Raw genomic sequence first — 25,568 nt, 5'->3', positions numbered from 1 at the left:
TCAAGTTTAAGAATATCTTTTTTACATTGAAATAAACATTTTGCATCTCATCAGAATTAAATTTGGTTTCAAATTATTCATAAAAGCAGTGCGCTCCCTAGGAAGTCTCTCTTTATGCTTGGATCACAAAATTTGCTGAATATCTGAAAGAGACGTTGTATTTGCACAATATACGTAATTAAATGGTAAACTTTTTTTTCCTTCTCCTGAATTGTGTATGTGCTTCGGAAATGTGGGCAATGACTAGTTAAAGGCTGGTCAGCGTGGACTTTGCACCCATGTTTAACTATTATGGAGTTTTTGAAAATCATGTTGGCTGATCTGTGAAATAGACAAATATATTTTTTGAACTTAAAAAATGAAATTGTAATTGCGTAGCTTTTAACTGATCAGCGCTAAAATGGTCCGTTGCTCTGAAGCCTCTGTTGATATGTCGTCATGCCCTGTAGTTGCTGTCTATAGAAGCTTACATTTTTTGTGGTTGTCTTTTTTTTTTTTTTTACAAAATTTTCCAAGGAAGTAGATAGACTTTTTGATTTCAAAACTGAATCCTATACTTTAAAAAATAAAATAATATAAATAGCACTAAAATACCTCAATTTTTTCATTAGGTAGAAACATTTATTGGCATTACAGGCACTGAAAAGTTTTGCGGTAAAACTGGCTTCTTCATTCTTCCTGTGGCTCTTTCCTTCAGAAGTGTGGTGGCCATTCATCAAGACCTGCTGCTGCTTGACTGGCATGACTTCTCCACAAGGGCTCGCTAGAGCAAAATTTAAGATTAGGCTTCTGCACATCCAAGATGCACAGCAGCAGATTTTGATGAATCCTGCCATTGTCTGTCCTTCTGTGGCTCACGCAGAAACCCAGCATAGCCACAGTGCTCAACAGCTTGTAAGTAGCGACACCTAATTTGCAGCTTGTTAAAGTTGTTTTGATATTGGGATCCTCTGTTTATAAATAGGCAGGTTGGGGAGGGGGGGAGCAGATTCAGTTTATTTCCTTAAAATCCCATAGTGTCAGTCTGTACCCTTCTGACGGGATGGAGGGGGATGACTTTGACATTACCTGGTATGCAGAAATTAAAAATCCATCTACAAGACTGTTACTAGTCTTTGAAGTGCCTGATAACACTGATAGGCCATTGTGGATGTGCAGTTAATACATTTTTAATGTTTGCAAATTATTGATGGGATCCAACCAACAGGGGAAGGATCCTCAACACTTGAGGCTTGATACCAGATCTAGCTTTCTTGGTTTGGAGCTGCCTTTCTGTCGATTTGGTTCTATAGGTTTGTTGGAGAGTATTGACAGCACAGGGAAGTGGGTGTGTGTGGAAGAGAGGCTGTTGAAATCTTGCATTGTAATGATGGGAAGACGAGAGTGCCCTCCACCAAATGCTGCAGCTGTACAATCTCGCCTAGTTTATTGGAGGTCATGCAGCAGGAGTGCTTGGTGGGTCATTCCCAGCGATTTTAGAAATAGTGCTTCCCTATCTACAGGCTGGGCATTTGGACCTTCATTTACACTCAGAAACTAAAAGCAAAGCATAAGCTAGCAAGGCAACTGATCTTGGGGAGAGAAGGAGGAGGAGGTCTTCCAGATGAGCAATTTCCCCATCCCATCTCTTTAATAGCAGGACTGTTCAGGTTGAAGTTCTTGTGCTTGGGTGAAAGAGTAGTTAAACATTCCAAAAAGTGCTGGCACTTAACAAAACAGCAACAGCCGGTCAGTGAGGCTGTGTAAAATTATGGGCTTTGGGGGTAGCTTTCTTCATTCAGAAACACTGCCTTTAGATCTAAAGGCCTACCAGAAGGTGTAAAGAATCTTGTGGGTTGTTTTAAAAAACGAAAACCTAATTATTTTCCATCTTAATGATTTGTGTGTGTGTTGTACAGCAGTATATTTTTCACTTATTTATTCCATCAGTAGCTATGGTTTGTACAATGTACAATGGTTTCATTAAAAAAAAATAAAATCTAAACACAACACAAACACTGTGTGAATAATCCTTTGATCAAGAAGTCTACTTGTTCAAAAGTACCAAGGTTTGAGGCTGCAATTCTGAGTATGCTTACTCTCTAATAAGCCCCGCTGAATTATGAGGGACTTCTGGGTATCATGTTTGTTTTGGGGGACATTGTCTTTGTTGGCAAGCACAAGTGGCCCTTATTTCCTTAAGCTTTGGAAATGATGATAGCCCAAAGACAAACATAAAAACAAGGAAGCAAATTCCTATAACGCAGAGATAACTTTGGTCACATTATTTGATTTTCTCTGTAAACTGCTTTGTGAACATTTTGTTGAAAAGCAGTATATAAATATTGTTAGTAATAGTAATAATAATAACTTATAGTGCAGACTGTGTTCCAGTTTAAGGCTCTATTGTTCACTCTTTTCTTCCTTAGGGATGGGGAAGCCTTTCCTATCCTGGCAACATGACACACAAGCAGGCTGAATCCACACTGGTGCTTTCAGAAACATGAGAGGCTTGCTGCTGTGGTAATAGTGGACAGGGTTTCATTCACTTCAGGAGAAAGGGGGAATATTGCTTCCTGCCCAGAGGCAGCTGCTGCTCCCTTGTTTAAAGGCTGCCAGAGGGAGCAGGCAGTCCCACAGTCCCTACACAGGCCTTGCTTCTAAACTCAAAAGCTGTAGAGCAGGGGTGTCAAATATAAGGCCCGGGGGCTGGATGTGGCCCGTGGAAGCTTTTTATCTGGCCCTCGGGCTCTCAGCTGCTGAGCAGTGCTGAGGTGTTACTGCTGTAAGGGCAGCCCACCTGAAAATTGGGCTCTCCCATATCTTGAAATACATCTTGAAATCAAGATGTATTTTTTCTTCTGTCATTTACAGCTAATGAGTTCCTAAGTGAGAAAAAGTGCTTTTTGGTTATGACCTGTTTAATGACATCACTTCCTGCCTAATGACATGTCAGAGGCCTAAAGTGGGGAGCAACTGTGGGCGTGGGCTGTTACTGCTGTGCCCTGCTTGCTGGCTTCCCGGGGGTACACCCCTGAACATCAGGGGCTTTCCTGTATCTCACAGTGGCCCACCAGGGAGCACACCAGGCCGAGAGACCCACAGCCTGGTGCCCCTCCCTTGCACCTGGCATTCAGAGGTAGCCCACTTCTAAAACCAGGAGGTTGCACAGACCTATCATGGCTGCTCACCTGTGATGGACCTTTCCTCCATCAACCCGTCCAATCGCCTTTTCAAGGCATCCGGGCCAGATGCCATCACCACATCAGGTGGCAAGAAGTTCCACAGCCCAATTACATGCCGGGTGAAGAGGTTTTCTTTTGTCTGTCCTAACTCTTCTGCCACTCAATTTCAGTGGCTGTCCCCTGCTTCTGGTGCTGTGTGTGCAAGAAAAGAGCACCCCCCCCGTCCACTCTACCACACTTATCCTGCAGCAAGGAGTTCCACAGACACTCCATTTCAGTCGCTGTCCATGGTCCCGGTGCTGTGCGAGGGGGAGAAGAGCCCCCCTCTATCCACTCCAGCACCCTGTCCTGTAGCAAGGAGTTCCACAGACACTGCATTTGAGCGGCTGCCCCTGGCTATGGTGCTGTGCGAGAGGGAGAAGAGCACCCCTCTGCCCTCCACCCCATCCTGTGGCAAGCAGTTCCACAGACACTCAGTGGCTGTGCCCTGGTCTGGTGCTGTGTGTGCAAGAAAAGAGCACCCCCCGTCCACTCTCTACCACACTTATCCTGCAGCAAGGAGTTCCACAGACACTCCATTTCAGTCCCTGTCCGTGGTCCCGGTGCTGTGGGAGAGGGAGAAGAGCCTCCCTCTATCCACTCCAGCACCCTGTCCTGTAGCAAGGAGTTCCACAGACACTGCATTTGGGCGGCTGCCCCCGGCTGTGGTGCTGTGCGAGAGGGAGAAGAGCACCCCTCTGCCCGTCCTGTGGCGGGGGGTTCCACAGACACTCAGTGGCTGTGCCCTGGTCTGGTGGTGTGGGGGGAGAGAGCGCCCCTCCATCCCCCCTGCTCCCTGGCGGGGGGGGGCCACAGGCGCGCCACCCCAGGGGCTGCCCCTGCTCTGGTGCCGCGCCCCGCGGCGGGGAGTTCCGCAGGCTCTCCGGCTGCTGGGGCGGGGGGCGGGGCCGGCTTCCGCGGGCGGGGCGGGGCGGGGCGAGCGAGGCGAGGCCCGCCCCGGGGCGGGGCGCGGCTGCTGCTGCGCTCGGGCGGCCTGGCGGGGCCGGGGGGCGATGGCGGGCTCGTCGTCGAGCGAGGACAGCAGCGACGAGGCGGGGGCGGCGCGCGGGCGTCCGGCGGAGCCGCGGGGGGCGGCGCGCGGGGCCCCTCTTGGGGCGGCCGCGGGGCCGGGGCCGAGGCCGGGGCGCGGCGCGCCGCAGGTGATCCACTCGGGCCACTTCATGGTGTCGTCGCCGCACAGCGAGCACCCGCCCAAGCGCGGCTACGACTTCGACACCGTCAACGTCCTCGCCACGCGCACCTACCGCTTCGGCCCCGCGCGCCCCCGCAGGCCCGCCGGGCGCCTCAGCATCGACGCCTCGCTCACCAAGCTCTTCGAGTGCATGACGCTCGCCTACAGGTGACGCCCCGCGGCCGGGGGGCAGCCCCCTCGCTGCTCCCTCTGAGGGGCCCCTCGCCTGGGAGCAGCCCGTTCTCTGCTGTGGGGCTACCCCTGGGGGTCCCTCGCCTGGGAGCAGCCCCATTCACTGCTGTGGGGCTCCCCCTGGGGCTCCCCCTCGCCTGGGAACAGCCCCCTCTACTGCTGTGGGGTTCCCTCTGGGGGGCCCCTCGCCTGGGAGCAGCCCATTCACTGCTGGGGGGCTCCCCCTGGGGGTTCTCCTCACCTGAGAACAGCCCCATTCACTGCTGTGGGGCTCCCTCTGAGGGGGGGGCCCCCTCGCCTGGGGACAGCCCGTTCTCTGCTGTGGGGCTCCCCCTGGGGGTTCTCCTCACCTGAGAACAGCCCCATTCACTGCTGTGGGGCTCCCTCTGAGGGGGGGGCCCCCTCGCCTGGGGACAGCCCGTTCTCTGCTGTGGGGCTCCCCCTGGGGGTCCTCCTCACCTGAGAACAGCCCCATTCACTGCTGTGGGGCTACCCCTGGGGCTCCCCCTCGCTTGGGAACAGCCCCCTCCACTGCTGTGGGGTTCCCTCTGAGGGGCCCCTCGCCTGGGAACAGCCGCATTCAACTGCTGTGGGGCTCCCCCTGGGGGTTCTCCTCACCTGAGAACAGCCCCATTCACTGCTGTGGGGCTCCCTCTGAGGGGCCCCCTCGCCTAGGAGCAGCCGCATTCAACTGCTGTGGGGCTCCCCCTGGGGGTTCTCCTCACCTGAGGACAGCCCCATTCACTGCTGTGGGGCTTCCTCTGAGGGGCCCCCTCGCCTGGGAGCAGCCCCATTCACTGCTGTGGCGCTCCCCCTCGCCTGGGAGCAGCCCCATTCACTGCTGTGGCGCTCCCCCTCGCCTGGGAACAGCCCATTCACTGCTGTGGAGCTCCCCCTGGGGGTCCCCCTCACCTGGGAGCAGCCGCTGCTGTGGGGCTCCCTCTGAGGGTCCCCTTGCCTGGGAGCAGCCCCATTCACTGCTGGGGGGCTCCCTCTGAGGGCCCTGAGGCTGCAAGCCTCCCCATGCTCACCTGGGAGGAAGCCCCATTCACTGCTGTGGGGCTCCCCCTGGACAGGATGGGGCTCTGAGGCCGTCATCCCGTCCGCCCTTACTTGGGAGTAAGCCTCACTGACTAACGGGTTTGACTTCTGAGGAGACATGCATGGGATTGGGCTGTGACTCTCAGGTGAGCCCACTGGGACTTGGGGCACAAGCCTAGGCATGTGCCTACTCATAAGTAAGTCCTAACATAGTCTGTGGGTCTCACGTTAAGGATTTGTGGTCTCAGCCCTGCTGTGTTCAGTCAGTGGGACTTACTCCCAGGCTGGTGTGGGGTTCAGAACTCCAAAGTAAGCCCCACTGTGTGTGTTCAGTAGAACTTGGGGCCCAATCCCGTCCAAATTCTGCTCTGGGAACAGGGTTTGTATGCCCCTTTTCCCACCCAAGGGTCCAAAAGCAGCTCGTGAGGGTAAAAGGGGTGCTGATTAATGTGGCAAAAGCACATTTGTTTATGTATTTCTGAAGATGTCTGTGCCCATCTGTTTCCAAAGGGTTTGAAGAGGCCCATGAATCAGTGTAAAGTAGCTCACAGCATTATAGATTGGGGTGCAGACATAAAGGCTGCTGGCCAAATGCAGCACCAGAAGCAGTTTATCCAGCCCCTGTTAAAATTGGGTGCTCCCAGCATGATAATTGGGGTATCTTGAAGCTATGAACAAGACTTGCACATTTTCTCTTCTGCCATTTGCAGCTAATGAGTTTCTGTGCTAGAACCAAGTGCTTATTTCTGGCCATCGTCTGCCCAATTATCACTTTCTGCTTAATTATGTCACTTCCGATCCTCAGCAGGCACCATGAATGCTAACTTTGGCCCTCTGTATGAAACAAGTTGGACACCCTTGTTACAGAATGATGATTATGTTCCTTTTCTGTGTATTTTTGACTCTTTTGTTGTCAAATATACATAGGCTGCCTTTCAAATGGTGGTTCTCAGGATGGCTTACAAAGCATGTTTTTTTAAAAGCGAGGAAACTGCAACCAGATAAAACTGCAAGACAATATGAAACCCACTGGAAAGGCCCCATGAAGGTTCCTAAGGGAAGAAGATGGTCCTTTGATTCACAGGTCCTTGACCCATGCAATCCTATGTACACATTTACCTGGGAGTAAGCTTCATCGAACACAGTGGGACTTGCTTCGAAGTAAACGTGTGTAGGATGCTGCTGCTGAGGACCTTGAAGCCGATCAGATATGGAAAGTCTTTATGCAGAAAGCATAAGTGCCAGGTGAGCCTCTGTCCCTCTGGAGTGAATTCCACAGTTGGGAATTCCACATCACTGTGGAGATCCTTTCCCCAGGCAGTCCACAAAAGGCACCTGAGGATGGCCTCACTTGTTTGGTCCACAGTGGCTCTTGGCAGTTTACAAGGCAAAAAAAAAAAAACCACAGAAAAGCAGTAAAAAAAAAACTAATTGCATCAATAAAACAAGCCATATTCACAGGAATGGATGTAACTGTAGCCCAAGGTCTCAGCTAGAGTGCCCACCCAAGAAGCATACCTAAATCAGACCAGGCAAACTTCCCTTGGAAGGGTGTTTCAGATACCTGGATGGATGGGATTCTTTCATGGGAACAGAGAAGGCTGAAATGTGGGTGTGTGTGAAGGTCAGCAGCGGTCACACACAGGGTGTGGGACCTGTAAGAATAAACTGTTTGTAGGAAGGATGGGCTGGAAGGAGGAGAGGCTGTGGTAATGTTTCTTGTGAAACAGACTGGAAGAGGGAAGCCTCTGACAGGATGAAAACCTGGTTGGGGGAAGCTGCTTTTCGGGATAGGGGATGTGTGGGGCAGGTGTCTGCAAGCTGAGTTGCAAGCTGGGAAGAGACGTGGCAGGCGGCTGAGTGCTGAAGGCAGTAGAGACTTTGTGGAGAGTAGGAACGTAGATGGAGGGGGTTGGAAACCTCCGAGGGGGAGCTGACATTTCTAGTTCTTGAAAAAAAGTTGCTCTTTCTCACTCCATATGACAAGGATTGTGCTCACAAAACCTTGAAAAAGTTTTGTGTGTCTGCTGACCTCGGAGGCGTGGCAGGCAAGCAAAAAGTGCTCCAGCACTGGGGAACAAACATAACCAGGAAGTGGAACATATGAAGGCTGCTGGTTTTCTTTTCCTTTCCTTTTCAGTGTCTGTTTTCCTTTTTCCTTTTGCTCTTGCACAGGGGTGCTCAATAGCTGGATCACGATCTACCGGTAGATCGCAAGGCAAAATGAGTAGATCGCGGAGCCCTGTCTCTCCAAACTGTTAATATGTCAGTTTCCTCTAGTGACTAGACGAAACTGACATATTTAGCTGACACTAAACTGACACTGAAACTGACACTTTAGCTGCTCTTCAGGCATGCAGCAACAAAACTGACGAAACTGACTAGACTCCAGCAGGGGCTCCATACATTAAAGGGGGTGTCTGTCAGACGCTTCCTTCCCCCCTGGTAGATCTCCGGGTCTTGCTGGGTTTCAAAGTAGCTCTCGAGCCAAAAAAGTGTGAGCACCCCTGCTCTTGCATATCTCACCTCTACAGGAGACTCTCTTAAGGGGTTTCCTCTCTTGTGTCCAGCTGTGTTGACTAGAGAGATGCTTACATTCTCCGTGTAAGAATGTGCAAGGCTTGTAAGAGGAGCAAGCGAGGATTGATTCAGTGTAGGAGGAGATTTAAAAATAAATGTGCAGTGCTTGATCCGGATTGCAAAGATCCTGAGTTTCCACCTCCTCCTGCAGAACAGAAGCGGTTAAGTACTTAGCACATTCCTGGATGTGACCCTAGAGGCAAAGTGCCTTTGCAGGATGATGTTTTTTTTAAAAAAAAGTTTCTTCAGAATAATAGTAAGCTATTTCTATCAGCAGTTGTCTTCCCTTTGATAATCTCAAGGAAATATTATGCTGTTGCTTCTCCAACACCATATCACTTCCTTTCTACAGTAATGGTGAGAAAGTCATGTGACTTTTTTTGGTAACGAATGTGTTAGTCGACATTGATATGCATACCTAAGAAGATGCACAAACTGGGATGACTGCTCAGTGATTCTGTTGCTGTGCACACACTGGCATTACCTGTAGTGACCCCAGCTTTTCTCAAACTGTGCTTCTAGGAGCCCTGGGGCTCCCTTTCAGGGGCTCCACACAATAATGGCCACCATCTGCTCAGTGCTGCGCTACTGCACACATGCGCTGGCACTCTGGGGCTCTCTGGAACCCACATATACAATGACAGGCCTTCCCAAGACTCTGTTTAGGGGTGTAAAGGGTTAAGGAGACCCAAACATTTACATAAGAACAGCCCCACTGGATCAGGCCATAGGCCCATCTAGTCCAGCTTCCTGTATCTCACAGCGGCCCACCAAATGCCCCAGGGAGCACACCAGATAACAAGAGACTTCATCTTGGTGCCCTCCCCTTTTCTGGATTTTTCCTCCAGAAACTTGTCCAATCCCCTTTTAAAGGCTTCTAGGCTAGACGCCAGCACCACATCCTGCGGCAAGGAGTTCCACAGACCGACCACACGCTGAGTAAAGAAATATTTTCTTTTGTCTGTCCTAACCCGCCCAACACTCAATTTTAGTGGATGTCCCCTGGTTCTGGTATTATGTGAGAGTGTAAAGAGCATCTCCCTATCCACTCTGTCCATCCCCTGCATAATTTTGTATGTCTCAATCATGTCCCCCCTCAGGCGCCTCTTTTCTAGGCTGAAGAGGCCCAAACGGCGTAGCCTTTCCTCATAAGGAAGGTGCCCCAGCCCCGTAATCATCTTAGTCGCTCTCTTTTGCACCTTTTCCATTTCTACTATGTCTTTTTTGAGATGCGGCGACCAGAACTGGACACAATACTCCAGGTGTGGCCTTACCATAGATTTGTACAACGGCATTATAATACTAGCCGTTTTGTTCTCAATACCCTTCCTAATGATCCCAAGCATAGAATTGGCCTTCTTCACTGCCGCCGCACATTGGGTCGACACTTTCATCGACCTGTCCACCACCACCCCATGATCTCTCTCCTGATCTGTCACAGGCAGCTCAGAACCCATCAGCCTATATCTAAAGTTTTGATTTTTTGCCCCAATGTGCATGACTTTACACTTACTGACATTGAAGCGTATCTGCCATTTTGCTGCCCATTCTGCCAGTCTGGAGAGATCCTTCTGGAGCTCCTCACAATCACTTCTGGTCTTCACCACTTGGAAAAGTTTGGTGTTGTCTGCAAACTTAGCCACTTCACTGCTCAACCCTGTCTCCAGGTCATTTATGAAGAGGTTGAAAAGCACCGGTCCCAGCACAGATCCTTGGGGCACACCGCTTTTCACCTCTCTCCATTGTGAAAATTGCCCATTGACACCCACTCTCTGCTTCCTGGCCTCCAACCAGTTCTCAATCCACGAGAGGACCTGTCCTCTAATTCCCTGACTGTGGAGTTTTTTCAGTAGCCTTTGGTGAGGGACTGTGTCAGACGCCTTCTGAAAGTCCAGATATATAATGTCCATGGGTTCTCCCGCATCCACATGCCTGTTGACCTTTTCAAAGAATTCTATAAGGTTCGTGAGGCAAGACTTACCCTTACAGAAGCCATGCTGGCTCTCCCTCAGCAAGGCCTGTTCATCTATGTGTTTTGAGATCCTATCTTTGATGAGGCATTCCACCATCTTACCCGGTATGGATGTTAGGCTGACCGGCCTATAGTTTCCTGGGTCCCCCCTCTTTCCCTTTTTAAAAATAGGTGTGACATTTGCTATCCTCCAGTCTTCTGGCACCATGGCCGTTTTGAGGGACAAGTTGCATACCTTAGTCAAGTTAGACTTAGTTATTTGAGAACCTTTGAAGTCACCCAGCATTCAGATATTTTGCTTAACATGTGGAGCTGCCCCCTAGAGAGGTGTTAAAAAGAAGCACTGTATATGTTTCTATTTGGAAACACTTATCTTTCTTTTTGCTTTTATGACTTAGGTTTTTACAAAGAGTACTCTGAAAAGAGGAGAGAACAGTTACTGAGAATTCCAGTGGCAAGATTTTTTTAAAGCTATGGCCACCCGAACTATATCTGTGGAACTCATTGCCCCAGGATGTGGCGATGGCAGCTGGTCTAGATGCCTTTAAAAGGGGATTGGACAGATTGATGGAGGACAAGGCCATCACAGGTTTCAAACCATGATGGGTATATGCAGCCTCCTGATTCTAGTATTAGGCTATCTCTGAATTCCAGACACAAGGGAGTACAGGATACAGTCATCCTGTTGTCTTGTATATTCCTTGAGGCATCTGATAGGCCACTGTGTGATATAGGAAGCTGGACTAGATGGGCCTTTGGCCTGATCCAGCAGGAATATTATGCTTTATGGACAGTTCCACTGAGGTCTGTTGGTCTTGCCGATGAAAGGTTATTTGCATGAGTAAGAAGCTTGTATCTTCGAAATATGTTTCTCCCCCCCCCCAGCACCTGTTTCAGGTGTTTGACCTGGAAACAGTAGCCACCATTTTGAAGAACAAGATACAAGAGAGTTTTCAGGGGTGTTTGTATTAGGGGTGAGTTCTAAAGCAAGCTTCTTTTCAGCAGTGTCAAGAAGTGTCATGCAGGCTGGGCTGCTGAGCAGATGCTGTAAGCCAGTAAGCTAAAAGTTTCTCTGCTGCAATACTATCTCTGGGGATTATTATCTACCTGTTATAACATTGCAAAGGATTGTGGGAGCATTTCTACTCTTGGCCTCAGCCGCTGAGTTCAAGATATAGTAACAGTGAGATCAAGATCAATTTTAGCTGTGACTGGTCTGGATTAGATAAAGGCCTGCAGGTTTACATGCCCTTTGTCTCAAAGCACTTCATCTATAGTAGGGGAATTTTTTCTCCTGTTACGGAGGGTAAGTTGCAAGTTATTTCATAAAGATGCTGTCACCTGAGAGTCGCCCACATCCTGAATGAACAGAAGTTGTGTAATGACCTGCAGTGCAATCCTGTGCATGTGTAAGAAGAAAGTCCAGTGGGATTTAGTCCCAAGGAAGCGTGCATAGAGTTGCAGGCCTTAGTTTTCCCTGTGGAGTGACCAGTTAAGAGAATATGTCTGCTGGAAGCCTCAATAGCAGCCACTGTCCAGGATTTCAGACAGCGGATTGTCCCAGCCCTGCCAGGGATGTATAGCATGTGTACACACATGTATGGCATGTGTACCCACTAAGCACCACCTCCTGGGCCCCTTTTTTAAACCAGGGGCATGTAAATACTGCTTCTGATTTTTGAAGTAAGGTCTTCAAATGAGGTCTGTCCCAAGGATGATGTCCCAAGGATGATGAATACCCCGGCATAGTAAAGTGAGCAGAAATTCCTTTGCTGTGACCTCCTTGTGTATTCTTCTGTCACTAAGCAGCATCAGGGACTATCTTATCTGTTAAGGAGGCTTTGCTTAAGATAGATGCAAGGCAGGTTGTAAAGGTGTTGACACTGGCGTTGATTGGCCTCAGCCCCCTAGTTGTGTAACACAAAGAATCGCTACTGGCATTTGTTTTTCCAAGTTGTTAGTTATATCAACTGTAATGGACACATTTTCTCATCAAGTAATCACAGTTGTGCAGGAGCCTTCCTACTTTCAGGCCGCAAACAGAGCCCATTTCATGACTTTACTGCTGTGTGCATTTCATAATCTCTGAGGGCCTGGAAAGTTTCTTAAAATGGGGAAAGGGTGGAGTTGCTGTCTGTTGGAGAACTGGACTGAGGCAGCTTCCAAAACTGACTTGAGAGGGAGAATTTCACTTCATGCAAAGGGTGAAGTGGACCTAGTCCTCAGGATTTTTTTTTTTTTTTTGGGGGGGGGGGTGAGTGAACAGCTCCTTTGGGATTTTCCCTTGGGATATTATGTAGATTTAAAGGCAGTGGCAGGTATTAACTTACTCCTTAAATCATTCTTTGCAGTTGTCTGTATTTCACTGTACTTTGACAACCTATTATTTTGGTGGTAATCCCCCATCCCAGACATTAATTACTATGATGCAGCCTGTGTTTGTGCCAGGATTTGCAATCCAGGATGCCTGTCCTTGAGATTCTGATTTATGTGTTTTCTCAGTGAACTAATTTACAGAGCATTTTAAATTGCAGCAAGAATGGTAAACAATCTAGGAAGCACTTGATTTCCAGAAGTATATTTGAGCGCCCTTCTGCCAGTACATCTGGAAAGGCCAAGGCTGCAGCAGGGGATTGCAGTCCTGACTTCTTCTCAATTGGGAATTAAGGTGAAAGCAGCCTTGATAACTTGAGTGGTGGAATAAGACATAACAGTGTCAGAGCTCTGGGAGCAATCCAGGGGAGGTGGGCCATGCTCAGGTCCCAGTGAAGGGAAACGGGGCTTAAACAGATAGTTAAGTGCTTAAATCCCATGGATCTGAATGGAGTTTAAGCATGCCTAAGTCTGACTTTCCCTGAGCTGTGCTCGGTACGTTTCATGAGACCTGTTTTGGTCTGTGTTAAAACTACCTGCCAGTGCTCAAGTCTCCCTTGTTGGGTAGAAGGTGACCTGACCTACATCTGTGTTTTCCAAGAATTCTGTACTGCTGGGATACAGCTGACATTTTTCTGTCATCTTTGTAAATAGTTTTTGTTTTCATCTCTAGGGCACTGTGCAAACAAGGGAGGTTACTGTCTGTAAAACCTGAGCTCCCTCTCTGCTAGATCAGCTAATTAAAACAGTAACTCACGAATAAATTACACCTGTAACCATGACCCAACAGTGGTGGTAGGTTTATGTGTCTTTATTTAAACAAAAAGCAGTCTTGGCACACAGCAGAGGAACAGTGTGAAGGAGAACTTTCCTCACTGGTCTTGGAGCAGTTCTGTGATAAGGAGTCAAACCTGCATCTTGACCCTCCTGTTAGTGTTGTTTTGCTCAAGAGTGGTAAGCTGTGGGAAATCACCCTTGTAGGCTTCCCTGCTTCCATCCAGAGGTAGTTGTTTAGCAGGGAGGCTTATTCAATTCACCCTCTCTGCAGATGTGTGACTTCGGGCTCCTAATCCACTTATATGCCCTTCATTCAGCAGACAAGCGAATGATTTGACTCGTTTCACTGAGCTTGTCAGAGGCTTGGATGTCTGCAGCTTGATGCCACGGCTGCTCTGCTGCCTGCCCAGGATCAGGTTGCTGCCTTTGTGCAAAAGGCTGCTCCAACAGACTGCACACTGTTCACCAACACTCGCCACATTATGGGATAATTAAGTGCCACTTGATAAGAAACATTGTTCCGATGTGCTAAGTGGGCGCCCTCAAGCTGCGGAGGCTGCCAAGTGACATCACTTGACCTCTCATCATGCTCTTCTGCCCCACTGACTGAAGAATAATGGCTCTGGGTGGAGTCTCTTGGACTTTCACAGAGCTGTCTAATGGTCCTCTTGAAGCAGCTGCCTACTGCCAGGGTTGGGGGCATCTCATCTAAGCATTAGTATATATTCTGGCATTAGCAGTCAACCTGATGGCTGCTGTGGGATGCCCCACTGGAAACTGCCACCTGTCCTATCTGACTCACATACCTCTCTGATATGCCTGGTTCCAAATACTGCTAAATCACATTCATGTGCAGCTTGTCTAGTGGACTTCTATAATGCATTATTCACCGGGAAAGTGCCCTTGAAGACTGCTTGGAAACCTTGGTTACTACAGAGTTGGTTACTTGCCAGAACTGGTCTAATGGGTCACATTGTGTTGGTGTTAACACAACCACAACAGCACTGGTTGCAGGTCTGTTTGTAGAGACAGTTCAAGGTGTTGGTTCTTATCTTAACAGCTCTAAATAGCTGACAATACTTGGGTACCTTCTTCTGCATAAACCAATGTGAATTCTAAGGTAACCCTGGGTGGCCCTAGTCCAGATTCCCTTGCTTTCTGAAGCTGGTAAGGTCTGGAGCTGGTCTGTACCTATGTGGGAGACTTCCTGGGAATGCAGGAGTGCATACTTTGCAGAAAGGCCCCATATAAATAAATACATTTTAAATTGCCATGTCGAGTTGACTGCTGGTATTAAAATTAGAACTGCGGATCTTGCTGAAGGGGCATGAATTGGGAGTCTGTGGTTTTTGCTTGTCTAATTGTATGTAATCATTGTCCTGAACCCATCTTGCTTCTCTTGGCAATTTTTTTGCTATAGTGTCTTACCCTGTTTTCTTATAGTGTTGTTGGAGAAAGTGCAGCCCCCAAGAAGGATGACACCTGTGTGGATTTTGGAGTGTTTTAGTCTCTAAAACTCCCATCTCATTCCATCTGTTTACCTCCTGCTTTTCAGTGTTTGTTTTACTGCTGGCGCCAGTCTACAGAAGACATATGACTGTTTAGATTAGATGCCTGTGACATTGGCTGCGTGTAGCATCTTAAGTGGAAAATTAAGATGGTGGAGTTAGCTTTGTGTTAACCCTTCGGACACTGTGGTGGGCTTTTGCCACTCTACAGTTATAAGTGTCACTGTTTGCTGTTAGATGGTATGTTTGTTCCCTGTTCAGAGTGTGTTAGCATTAGGACCAAGAGAGTGCTGTGTATTGAGGATTCTTGTCTATAGATTTTATATTTCTACTCCTGACAAAGCTAAATTAGGTGCATGGGGCAGAGGGAACTTGGGATTAATTCCAGTAAAGTTGTGGTTTTGCAAAGCTTCTCAGGCTAGCAGTCAACTGGTGAAGTGTGCAGGGTTTAAGATAATGGACTACCCACTACTACTGCATTCTGTTAAATGAAACTGTTCTGTTTAATTCAAAACCATTCATCACACTGAACTTGGCGAATTTTGATTGTAAGCTGTTTTAGGAGTCCACCTGGATTGCATTTAATGACACTCCAGATAATTTTCACCTGAAAATAAACTGATTGATTTAAATCCTTAAACTGCAGGACTTGAAATACCGAATGGGTGGACAACTGCCACACTCCCTGTTATGTGTCCTTAAATAACCAGGCCTTTTCAGTGCCTTGTTGGCCAACACAGGAGTGGCAGTTCTGATGAGCCTTGCTAAATATGCAAAGCATTTAAAAAGACATTCCCTCCCACCTCCTAGCGATTTAGTGAAGAAGCTGCTCTATAAAATGTGCGGTGGCTTTCAGGAGCCGGTGAGCTGAGCTTCAGAGCAAGAGAGAAATGTTTACTTTTGTGCTGCACTCTCAAAGCACCTTGTAAAATTCAGATAAAGCTGTTCAAGGACACATACATTTTTTCCGTCACTGCCTTGATAGACGGTTCATTTCAAAATATATTTCATTTTTAAGTTGAAATCCTGTTTAACCCATCGAGGGATCTTCTGGCTTGAACAACGTGATGTGTTCTGCTTCTGGACCAACTTTTCTTCTCAGTCTGGTTCAGAATCTAGCCTGTTTTCATTTCAGTTTAACGCCTTTAAAGTTCATAATTAAGCACATGCTTTGTTGACTAGCATGGAGCCTTTGATCACTTTGAGTAACTAGTAATTGAAGTGCAGGTTTTCCATGCTTCAGAGAGTTTGCCCTGTGGACAGGTTCAGCGTGGGAGAGGCAATCCAGTTCTCCAAAGCACTTTTCCTTGCACTGCCCAGGCAGCTGCTAGAATGAGATCCTTGTAGTTTTTGGTGTATTTATAGGGTTGTCATGTTGCGTGGGGAATGTTATATTATCCTCGGTGACAGAAGGGCCGGCTTCAAGTTTCTCTGCCTGTTTCATGAGGTAAACAGCTCCCTGTTTTGTGAAGTCAAGAAACTTCCTTCTTTTCTCAAGGAGAGACATGCTAGGTGTTCCTTTCTGGAATAATGATTGAGAGGCTCCCCTGTTCAGCGTCTGCAGATAATCTGTTTGCACACCTGACTTTACAGCGTAGCTTTGAGGGGCTGCAGCCAGGCCCTTGGAGCTGGAAATTTAGGAGGCCTCTCTTCCATGCAGGTGCTAAACCCCATTGATTAATCTCCAGTACAACACTTTCAGGGTTTAAAACATTGAGCTTTTAAACCCAGTCCCCCCTGGAGTGCAGGTCATATGTTAGTCCAACATGAACGGAACTCTCTGGTTTTTAGTCCATGTTGAATCAGGAGTTTGAACCCTGGACTAGGGCCACCCCAGCACCCTGCCCACTCCTCTGTGCTCACAGTTTGACTTTGCTCATTTGTTTGGGCAAGTTGACTTCATCCTGCTCAGGCCAAAGCATCTCTTGAGTCAAGAAAAAGTGCAATTCAGACTGCAATCCTGCGTGTGCTGACCTGAGAGCAAGCCCCATTGAAGGCAGTGGGACTGATTTCCAGTAACTGCTGCAAGGATTATGCTATAAGGTCAATATGTATTAATTTGAAATCGTGGCTTGATTTGGTGTTTTCCTTTTCGTTGTCGATAGCTTGCAGCAGAGCACAAACTGGACCAGACCCACTGTGGGGCAAAATGTAAACAGCCCCCGTCTCTGTCCCTGCCATGTTTCCAGCCTAGCTTACATGTCTGCTGGCTGTGTTGCTTACCAGGAAGAAAAGGAAAACTGCAAACTCAGACCATGCATAAAGAGTGCCTGTAGTCTGACTCTAACAGTGCAATGTTAGGCATATCTGCTCATATGTAAGCCCTGTTGGTTTTATGGAACTCGTTTCCACGTAAGCATATATAAGATTGCAGCTTCCGTGTCCTAATAATGTCTGAGATGTGAAGATAATGGCATCTCCTTGTTCTAACCCCAGTAAAATGAGCCGAAGAACTTCACTAAAGTCAGGATTTCACTCCCACCGTGTCTACGTTTTGGTCCAATGTGAGCTCTCACTGTCTCAAGTATAGTTTTATTAGCAATCAGGAATTCAATTTCCTCTCCCATAAACCCTTCTCAGCTGCAGTCTGGAGCTCTAACAAGATTAGGAGAATGGAAGGGGGCGGGAAGGAGAAGGAAAGGGTGCTGGGTTTATAATGGCTATTTTTAGAGGCAGTAGGCAGGAAGGACGATAAAAATAGAGTTTATGGTGGTAAGAAAAGGAAGATTTCCTAGGCAACCCTTCTTCCCTCCCTCCCTACTTCCACCCTACATGTTGTATCAGATGTGGAGGAAATTACTGCCTTTCAGATGAAGTGTCCATAAAGCAGGTCTTCCCCACCTCCAGTCTTGTTGAATAAAACAAATCCATAGTTGATGCTCCTTTTTGTAATCACTGACATTGAAATCTCACCAAATTACTTTGAAATGTGGAGGTTTCCTTTTAACATTTCATCTTGCCTGCTGCTGTGTGCAACTGCTGAGTATTGCTCAGGCCTGAGATAATAATAGTATGACTGTTTCTCATTTCTGCTGATATAGGAGCCCATTCAAATCTTACTAGGTGGTTTTGGCAAACCAGTTCCCTTCTTCCTTTGCCCATCCAGGTAGGAGGACAGAGCCAGAACATACCAGGTAAGGGATGGTGTTTGGCTTACCTTCTCAGATGTCAGAAGGTCTTGGATTGGCCCTGTCAGTAGCGTCACTAGGGTTCATGTCACCCGGTGCGGGATGCCAGCGTGTCACCCCCATGCAGTGCGCGGGGCAATACCCCAGGTGGTAGGAGTGGTGATGCACCATCGCTCCGCCCCCACTGGTTTTTTGGCGGTACCTTTTGATAGAACAAAGACAGAACACATTCTGCATGAAATTACTCATTGACTGATATTTAACATGATGGTATTATTCTTCCAAATTATGATTTTAGTGATTTTGGTCGCTAGTGGTGTCACACGCACACACACCCAGGATGTCAACTTTCTAACACCTTATTGCAGCAGTTCTCAAACTTTTAGCACTGGGACCCACTTTTTAGAATGACAATTTGTCCAAGACCCAAGAAGAGATATCATGGTGGAAGTGACATCATCAGGCAAATTAAAATAAATAAGTATAAATAATTAAAGTAAAAACAAATAATGAAATAAGCAGAAACCAGCCCTGTTCCACCAAGTGAATTTCCTCTGTAGCCTCCCTGCAATAACACCCCCCTCCAAAACCAGTAACGTTTTCAGCCCTACCCAGTGCCCAGTTCAATTTAAGAACTTCTGTTTAAACCAGATCACTGTCAGGATCCACCTGGCTTTGCAAGTTTCAAAAAGGTTCACCGTATCAGCTGCAGCCTCTGTTTTGATCCTTTTTAGTGGGGGGGGGAGGCTTCCTTCTGGAGCACTTGTTCAACTCCAGGTGCATAGGATCAGGACCATTCTGGTAGCCTTGCATTCTCCTTCACCTGATCTTCCTCACCAACCAAGGCACATCTGCTTACTCGCAAGTAAACTTGACCATGAGGCTTAGTTTTGCTTTCCATAGGGCTCGACGCATTCATCTGCTTGGAGGGAGGGACTTCCTTCTCAGGTGTTTTTTGGGGCTGCATTCTTTGGATTAGGACCATTCTGTTGTTGTTGGATTCCTCTCAGCCTGCTCTTTCCAACGGTCTAAGGCACGTTCACCTACTCGCGAGTAAACACACGATACGGCTCACTTTCACTTTCCTTAGGGATCCATGCGTTTTTTTGTTTTCCAGTTTTTTGGCCATAACTTTTGATAGAAAGGAGATATTTCACTCTGGTTTTTTCCATTGCATTCCCCTCGAAATTCCGCATCCAACGGTATATAACATGATGGTAATACTCCTAACCACCGTGATTTTAGTGTTTCACCCCCCCAGTGCGCGTCACCCCCCCTGTGTGTGCCACCCGGTGCGGTCCGCACCCCCCTAGCGATGCCACTGGGCCCTGTGACAGACCTCGGAATTCATGTACTGGGTCTTTCTGGCCTCACTGGCTGTTCATGTGAACTGAGTCCCAGAATGCATCCAACACCCTCCTGCAGCTATGGGGCATTCAGGGAGGACAGGTAGTGGAGAGCTTGCTGTACCTCATCCTCATAACATGTTGTATTGAAGGTTCCCCAGCACACAGTCTGCAGACTTGCTAATGAAGGGTTGTGTTTTTTTTAAAATTAAGTTAGTTGGTATGGGTACAAGGAATCCATGCTGTACATCTGTGGAATGTGAGTAATGTTATACTCTTCTATGCGATGGAATCCTAGTAGGGGATGATGTTTGCCCCCTCCCCCGTGGGTTGAGAAATACAGTGGCTGTGCTTGCAACTTCCATCAGTGATAGGGGTTTGCCCTCCATTGAATCTGGAAAGTGAACACAAGTCAGTGGGAGAGTCTGGACTCCACCAGAGCCTCCCAGACAGAAGGGAAATAACAATTCTTATTAGCTCGATACAGGAATGTTTTTGTCCTGCAGGGCTGCCTTTCTGCTCCGGAGCACAATAAGTGAGGTTTTTATCTGATGCTCTGAATGAACCTTTGTCTGAGGGAATATTGTTAGTTTTGGCTTGGAGAGAGCTGAATTCACACATCTATTTCCACAGAAAAGAGATTAGTTTAAAAAACACAGGCACGCTCCTAGGGAGAGGCTGTGTGTAGAAGCCAAAAGCACCTTTTTGCCCTGAGGGGTGGGCGGGCGTGGAGGGGTTGGCGGGTTGTCTACTATTGACTTGTTTCAATTCAACAATATTAAGAAATTCTGATTTAAATATCAAACACCTTCCATGCTGAAACATGCACACCCAAAGGGGAGGGGGAGATAAATACTGTGTGCCAGAGACTTTAGGGTGAGTGTGTGTGGAAACCAGGGCTTAGTTGTACTCAGGGGCTACAGTCTGTGGTTCTTGTACGTGCCAAATAGGTGTTTGAAATCAGAGCAAAGCACAGCTCTCCCTTGGCAAGGATTTACCAAGCTAAGAGTCAGAACCAGACTGGTTTTTGCCTGGAACTTCTGGATTCAGAATGAATGTACCAGTGTAGTTATTGAATGGCCTGTTCCACTTCAGATAATCTGGGGGTGGGGGGGCTGTCACTTTTGAATGGTCCCCTATGTCAGGGGTGCCCAAACCCTGGCCCGGAGGCCACTTGCGGCCCTCAAGGCCTCTCTATGTGGCCCTCAGGAAGCCCCTAGCCTCCAATGAGCCTCTGGCCCTCCAGAGATTTGTTGGAGCCCACACTGGCCCGATGCAACTGCTCTCAGCGTGAGGGCAACTGTTTGGCCTCTCGAGTGAGCTGTGGGATGAGGGCTCCCTCCATTGCTTGTTGTTTCACGTCTGTGATGCAGTAGCAGCAGGAAAGGAAAGGCCAGCCTTGCTTTGTGCAAGGCCTTTTATAGGCCTTGAACTACTGGAAGACCTTCATTCATTCATATAAGTTCATCTTTAATATATTCATTTATGTAAATTTATTCAAATTTGAAACATAAATTAATTCGGCCTCCAACACGGTGTCAGAGAGATGATGTGGCCCTCCTGCCAAAAACTTTGGACACCCCTGCCCTATGTGAACATATTTCCTACCCAAACATCTGTTAGGAAGAAGAAAACCGTTTTTGTGATGGTTCCATTTTTTACGAAGGGAAAAAAGAGTTCAGTGCCTTGTTGGGCTGGCACAAAGACGTTTTCTCCCCTCAGTCATAATACTAGCACTGGGGGGGGGAATCATCCCATGACATTGATTGGCAGGAGATTCAAGACAGAAAAAAGGAGGTCTGTCACACAAGGCACGATTGATATACGGAACTCACTACCACAAGATGTGGTGATGGCTTTAGAAGAGGATTAGACAGACTAACAGAGGAGAAGTTTATCAGTGGCTGTTAGCAGTGATGGTAGTGTGGAGCTTTCATTTTCAAAGGTAGTATGCCACTGTCATGGGGTAGTAACAGCAGGGGAGACCTGTAGCCTTCCAGCTCTCCTTTCAGACTTTCTGGAAGCACCTGGTTGGCTGCTGATGGAAGCAGAGACCTAGATGGACCCTTGACCTGGTCCAGCAGAGCCCTTATTGCTTCCTGGTGTTCTTGTATGCGGCACACTGACAACACTTTGTGTTTCCACTCCTACAGAGGAAGCATCCTGTGTATCTCAGCAAGCCTTCATGCCTTTTGCCCGTTGATGCTCTGCTCCTTGAGCCCACAGTTTTGCCCAGAAGCCTCATGAGTGGTTGCCTGCCATTCAGTACCTGTCATGCATTCATTCCCTTTGCTCACCTTTGCAGTGAGTCTTCTTTTGCAGCATGCCGTTCTCATGCTTCTTTGTCCTCCCTCAGAGCTTATAAATGTCAGGAAATACTTTTTTTGGTGCATAATTGGCACTGTTCTTAAGAAATATAGGATTAAGGATCTGCTGGGATTTAGCAGCTTAAAAAAAAGTCACCTTGAGGTTAATTAAGATGCAGGTTAATTAAAGTATTACCTACTCCTGGGATTGGTGATTAATTATTATTTGACCTGTGAGAAACTTTGACTTGGAACATGAATCTCCCTTCCCAGAATTAAAGCCAGGTGAGAGAAGTGTGTGCAATAGAGAACCGAGCATGTTTTAAAGAAGTTGTGTGCTCAATGAAGACAGGAGTCTGGTGTAGAGGTAGAGGGGAAGCTGCAGCAATTCCATGGGACAATTGCATGGGACAGAAGAAGGCAGATGGATATATGCCTTATGATTTTGAAACGAAGGCAGCCCCACCAGTACTTATCATCTGACCTGGATAGTCTCGTTGTGCAAAATGCCTCCTTCAACAGTGTAGATCTAGAAAAGTGTTTTTGCAGGGAGGGTGAAGCCCAGCGCTGTCATTCTAATTCAATATGGGGGACCCTCATGGCCACTTTTAAGTTCATATCAAGATCTTATGAGAACTAATTGTGAATCTCCTGCCCCTTATGACTGTTTTGGCCTCAAGACGACATCACAGCCTTTGCTTCTTTACTTGTGTCTTTCACATGCAAGTATCAAGCATCAGAGGAAGTCCCAGAGGGGGAGGTTCTGAGCTGAGTGTGTTCACTCAGCTGAACATCCAGCTCTGTTTCTGCATTCCTCGTTGAGCAGATGGTTTTTCAAATGCACAGCAAGGAAGCTCTGAACCCCAGAGTGGGCACTGGCCATTCTGCCCCCAAAGCTAGAAATGGATAGAGCTGGCAGCACACAATAAGCGGCAGAACCTAAAGGAAGCCGGTTGGCCGCGGCCTCTGTCTAGACAAAACCTGTCATTGCCTCTGTGCACCGTTACAGGATTATTGCAGGGATAATGCCGCCTCCGGCACTCCCAGGAACAGCGAGGCAGCTGTCTCTGCACTGACAGGTGTGGGCTTTCAGAGCTTTTGTTCCCCCAGCAGGCATCGGAAAATCCTCCTCCTCTAAGCCTCCGCAGTTGTTGCTCCACTTCTCTAAGTATGCTTGTCTGCATCCTCGCCGGCAGCGAAGGCGGTGAGCCCAACCTCGGACCATGAACTCCCATCCTGCTTGGTCCCTCCTGCCCTGAGTGGCTTTCATAAACATGTCTCAGACCCACCACTCCTGCCCGAGAACCAGTTCTTTTGTTTTAATCCCGCTTTCCGGACCAGGATCTTCTTTCGTCGTGGCTCACGGCAGTTGAAAACCGAGACATGGGGTCGTAGGCTCAGAGTCGGAAAGACAAGTCACAGGAGGGAAACGGGGGGGCAGGGCAGGGAGATCACCTTGGCAAGGCCAGAATGGAGTGGTGGTTGTAAGCAGGCGTCAGTGCCTGGCTGAGGCCAAGCAAGAACGCCGGCAAGAGAAGTAGCCCAGTGCTGGCCCTTGTTCCTCTGGTTTGTGAGTGTAAATCCAACGTCAGGGCCTAGTATTTCAAGGCAACGCTTCAGTTCTGCTCTCAGCTGTGCTCATTTGAGAATCGGTGCTCTGTGTGAGCCCCAACTGCTATTTACAGTTCCATGGAACAGGGGCTTTCTCTCTCTTGTCGTATGGACTGCTTGAGACCCTCTGGGTCAGTTAATTCTCGCCATCTACTCTAGTTTTATGGAGCCCAAGCTGCCAGTTTTAAATTAAGAATTAGATTTTCCTTTATGCTGGCGGATGGGAGCACCTGCGTCCTCTCTGTTCTTTTTAAGTGCATTTAAGCACCTCTCCCCTCTCTAGTTTGGCTCAGTTGGCAAGAGACTGGAGAGGGTTAATAGTTAAGTGTTTCCATCCTGTGTCTGTCTTCCAGGCAGCTGCTTCTCACATGACCATTTTCCTCCCCTTGGCTGGCTGTGTCTTGTGAGTGAAGCAGACCTCTCAAGGCCTCTTGCACAGAATTGGCTCATGAGAGAAGTCTGTGCAGTGGGAGAACAGTTTAAAGGTGCCACATCTGTGCAGGGCCAGAGTTAATGTTTCCCCCGAAGGTCTTTTGAGTGCTGCTTCTGGATTGAGGGTGATGCTGAGCTCAGGGGATGACCCTAACCCTTCTCAGGCCTGCTTTTCCTCCATTGGGAATCTGGGGTACTAAGTTACCTTATTGAGGAACCTGTGATAAACTGAGAGCCGGTGTGGCATAGGGATTAGAATTGTTTACCTTGGACCTGGAAGACCTGGGTTCAAAGACCTGGGGCCTGCCACCACTACTCTTTTGTGTTGACTCTTCTGCCCCCACCCCACAGGGGGGCAGATCATGGCTGTGGTTGAGCTTCCAGGCAAAAGGTTTCTATTTTGCCCATTGCAACCAGTCCCATATCAGCTCTGCACTTTGCTTCTTCCAAATGCCTCTCAGGTGTAAGGTGCTGGACAGTCTTCAAGGCTGCCAGGCTGAGCTGCTGCAGCCCGGTTGCATTTCCCTTTAGGAAACACAAAGGAATCTTCTCTGCTTTGTTACAGTGGTAAGCTGGTCTCCCCCAAGTGGAAGAATTTCAAAGGCCTCAAGCTCCAGTGCAGGGATAAAATTCGGCTCAACAACGCCATCTGGAGGGCTTGGTACATCCAATGTAAGTGGCAGTCCTCATAAACGTGCCCGCTTGATATAAAAATAAAGCACTCCTAATTGTCGCTGTAAAAGCTGCAAGAGCAGTCAAGAAATGCAGCGTGGGCAGTTGGAGAACTAATGATCCATTGCCCCAAATGTCTTGTGAAATTGCCAAGTCTTAGCCTGTCTTCTGCATCCCCATAATAAAGGGAGCCAAGAGAACGGCCTGCTTAGCCTGTTGGTTAAATCAAGCCCTACGTACTCTTCCCCTAAGATGTTGATATTCCTGTTCCTGTTGCAGATCTGGAGAAGCGCAAGAATCCTGTTTGTCATTTTGTGACTCCCCTGGATGGTTCCGTGGAGGTAGACGAGCACCGTCGTCCTGAGGTGCGTTGAAGTAACTTCTGCTTGGTTTAGAGAAGGTCCAGCTTCATATTGTGGGCTAGTTTTGTTTCCCTTTCATTCAACATACCTGGTGGCTACCTGTATTTCTGTGCTAGTATGATTATAACAAGGCGAACAGTGTTACCTGGTATTTCACTGAAAAACAAAAGGCAGAATGGTAATAATACTAAAAGCTCCTGTTCTGAGGAGGTAACCACCTGAGTTTTCTCAACGGGAATAGCAGAGGGAGTAGCAAGGATAAGGATAAGGACAAAGGTGAGAAAGTACAGTTACTCATAGTAAAGTTTAGGTTCAGTTGTAGGTGAGGGTTAAATCAAAGTCACAGAAGGTGGGATTTGAAAGACAAGAGATGGCACCAAGCAAGGGTTCCATATCTGGTTGGCAACCTTCAGTCTCAAAAGACTATGGTATAAGCCTACAGCATCTGGTATTCCATATCTTTGTGTTTTCTTCCAGCTGTGGCTCTTGTGTCGCTATAACCAGGTTGATTGTGTGGTGTGCTTGTCTCCTAGCCTCCTTGTGTGCTTGTGCTTGTAAAGTGCTTTGCCATCTCAGTTTTGTCAGGCAGACTGCTTTCATTCCTCATTTACAGAAGGAGCTGTGATTACTAATGCTGAGAAACGGGCACTTGCCTAAGATTGCACAAAGATTCCTGGTAATGGTGGGTCTTGAACCCTCCACTAAATTCTCTGCCTGACATTATATCCCAAAAAATACAACTTTTTCCCCCTTTTCTTTATCTTGTCCCCCTGTCAGGCTATTGCAACAGATGGTCAATATTGGAAGCGGCGAATAGAAATAGTCATCAGGGAGTATCACAAGTGGAGAACCTACTTCAAGAAAAGGGTATGT

General features: G+C 47.8%; 1 protein-coding gene across 1 annotated transcript in view; it reads left to right on the top strand.

Annotated features, from left to right (window-relative positions):
• The first annotated feature begins 4,216 nt into the window (after positions 1-4,216).
• Positions 4,217-25,568, top strand: part of MLXIP (MLX interacting protein) — a 39,967-nt gene continuing 18,615 nt past the window's right edge. The window contains exons 1-4 of the mRNA XM_066609997.1: positions 4,217-4,563; positions 24,227-24,333; positions 24,613-24,698; positions 25,473-25,562. Coding sequence (XP_066466094.1) covers positions 4,217-4,563; positions 24,227-24,333; positions 24,613-24,698; positions 25,473-25,562 — 630 coding nt within the window. The remainder of the gene's footprint in view (positions 4,564-24,226; positions 24,334-24,612; positions 24,699-25,472; positions 25,563-25,568) is intronic.

The sequence above is a fragment of the Tiliqua scincoides genome, chromosome 14, assembly GCF_035046505.1.
Source record: "Tiliqua scincoides isolate rTilSci1 chromosome 14, rTilSci1.hap2, whole genome shotgun sequence".
In the NCBI taxonomy this organism is placed as follows: Eukaryota; Metazoa; Chordata; class Lepidosauria; order Squamata; family Scincidae; genus Tiliqua; species Tiliqua scincoides.
Note: the sequence above shows the minus strand (reverse complement) of the source record. Positions and strands in the feature narration are given on the sequence as shown.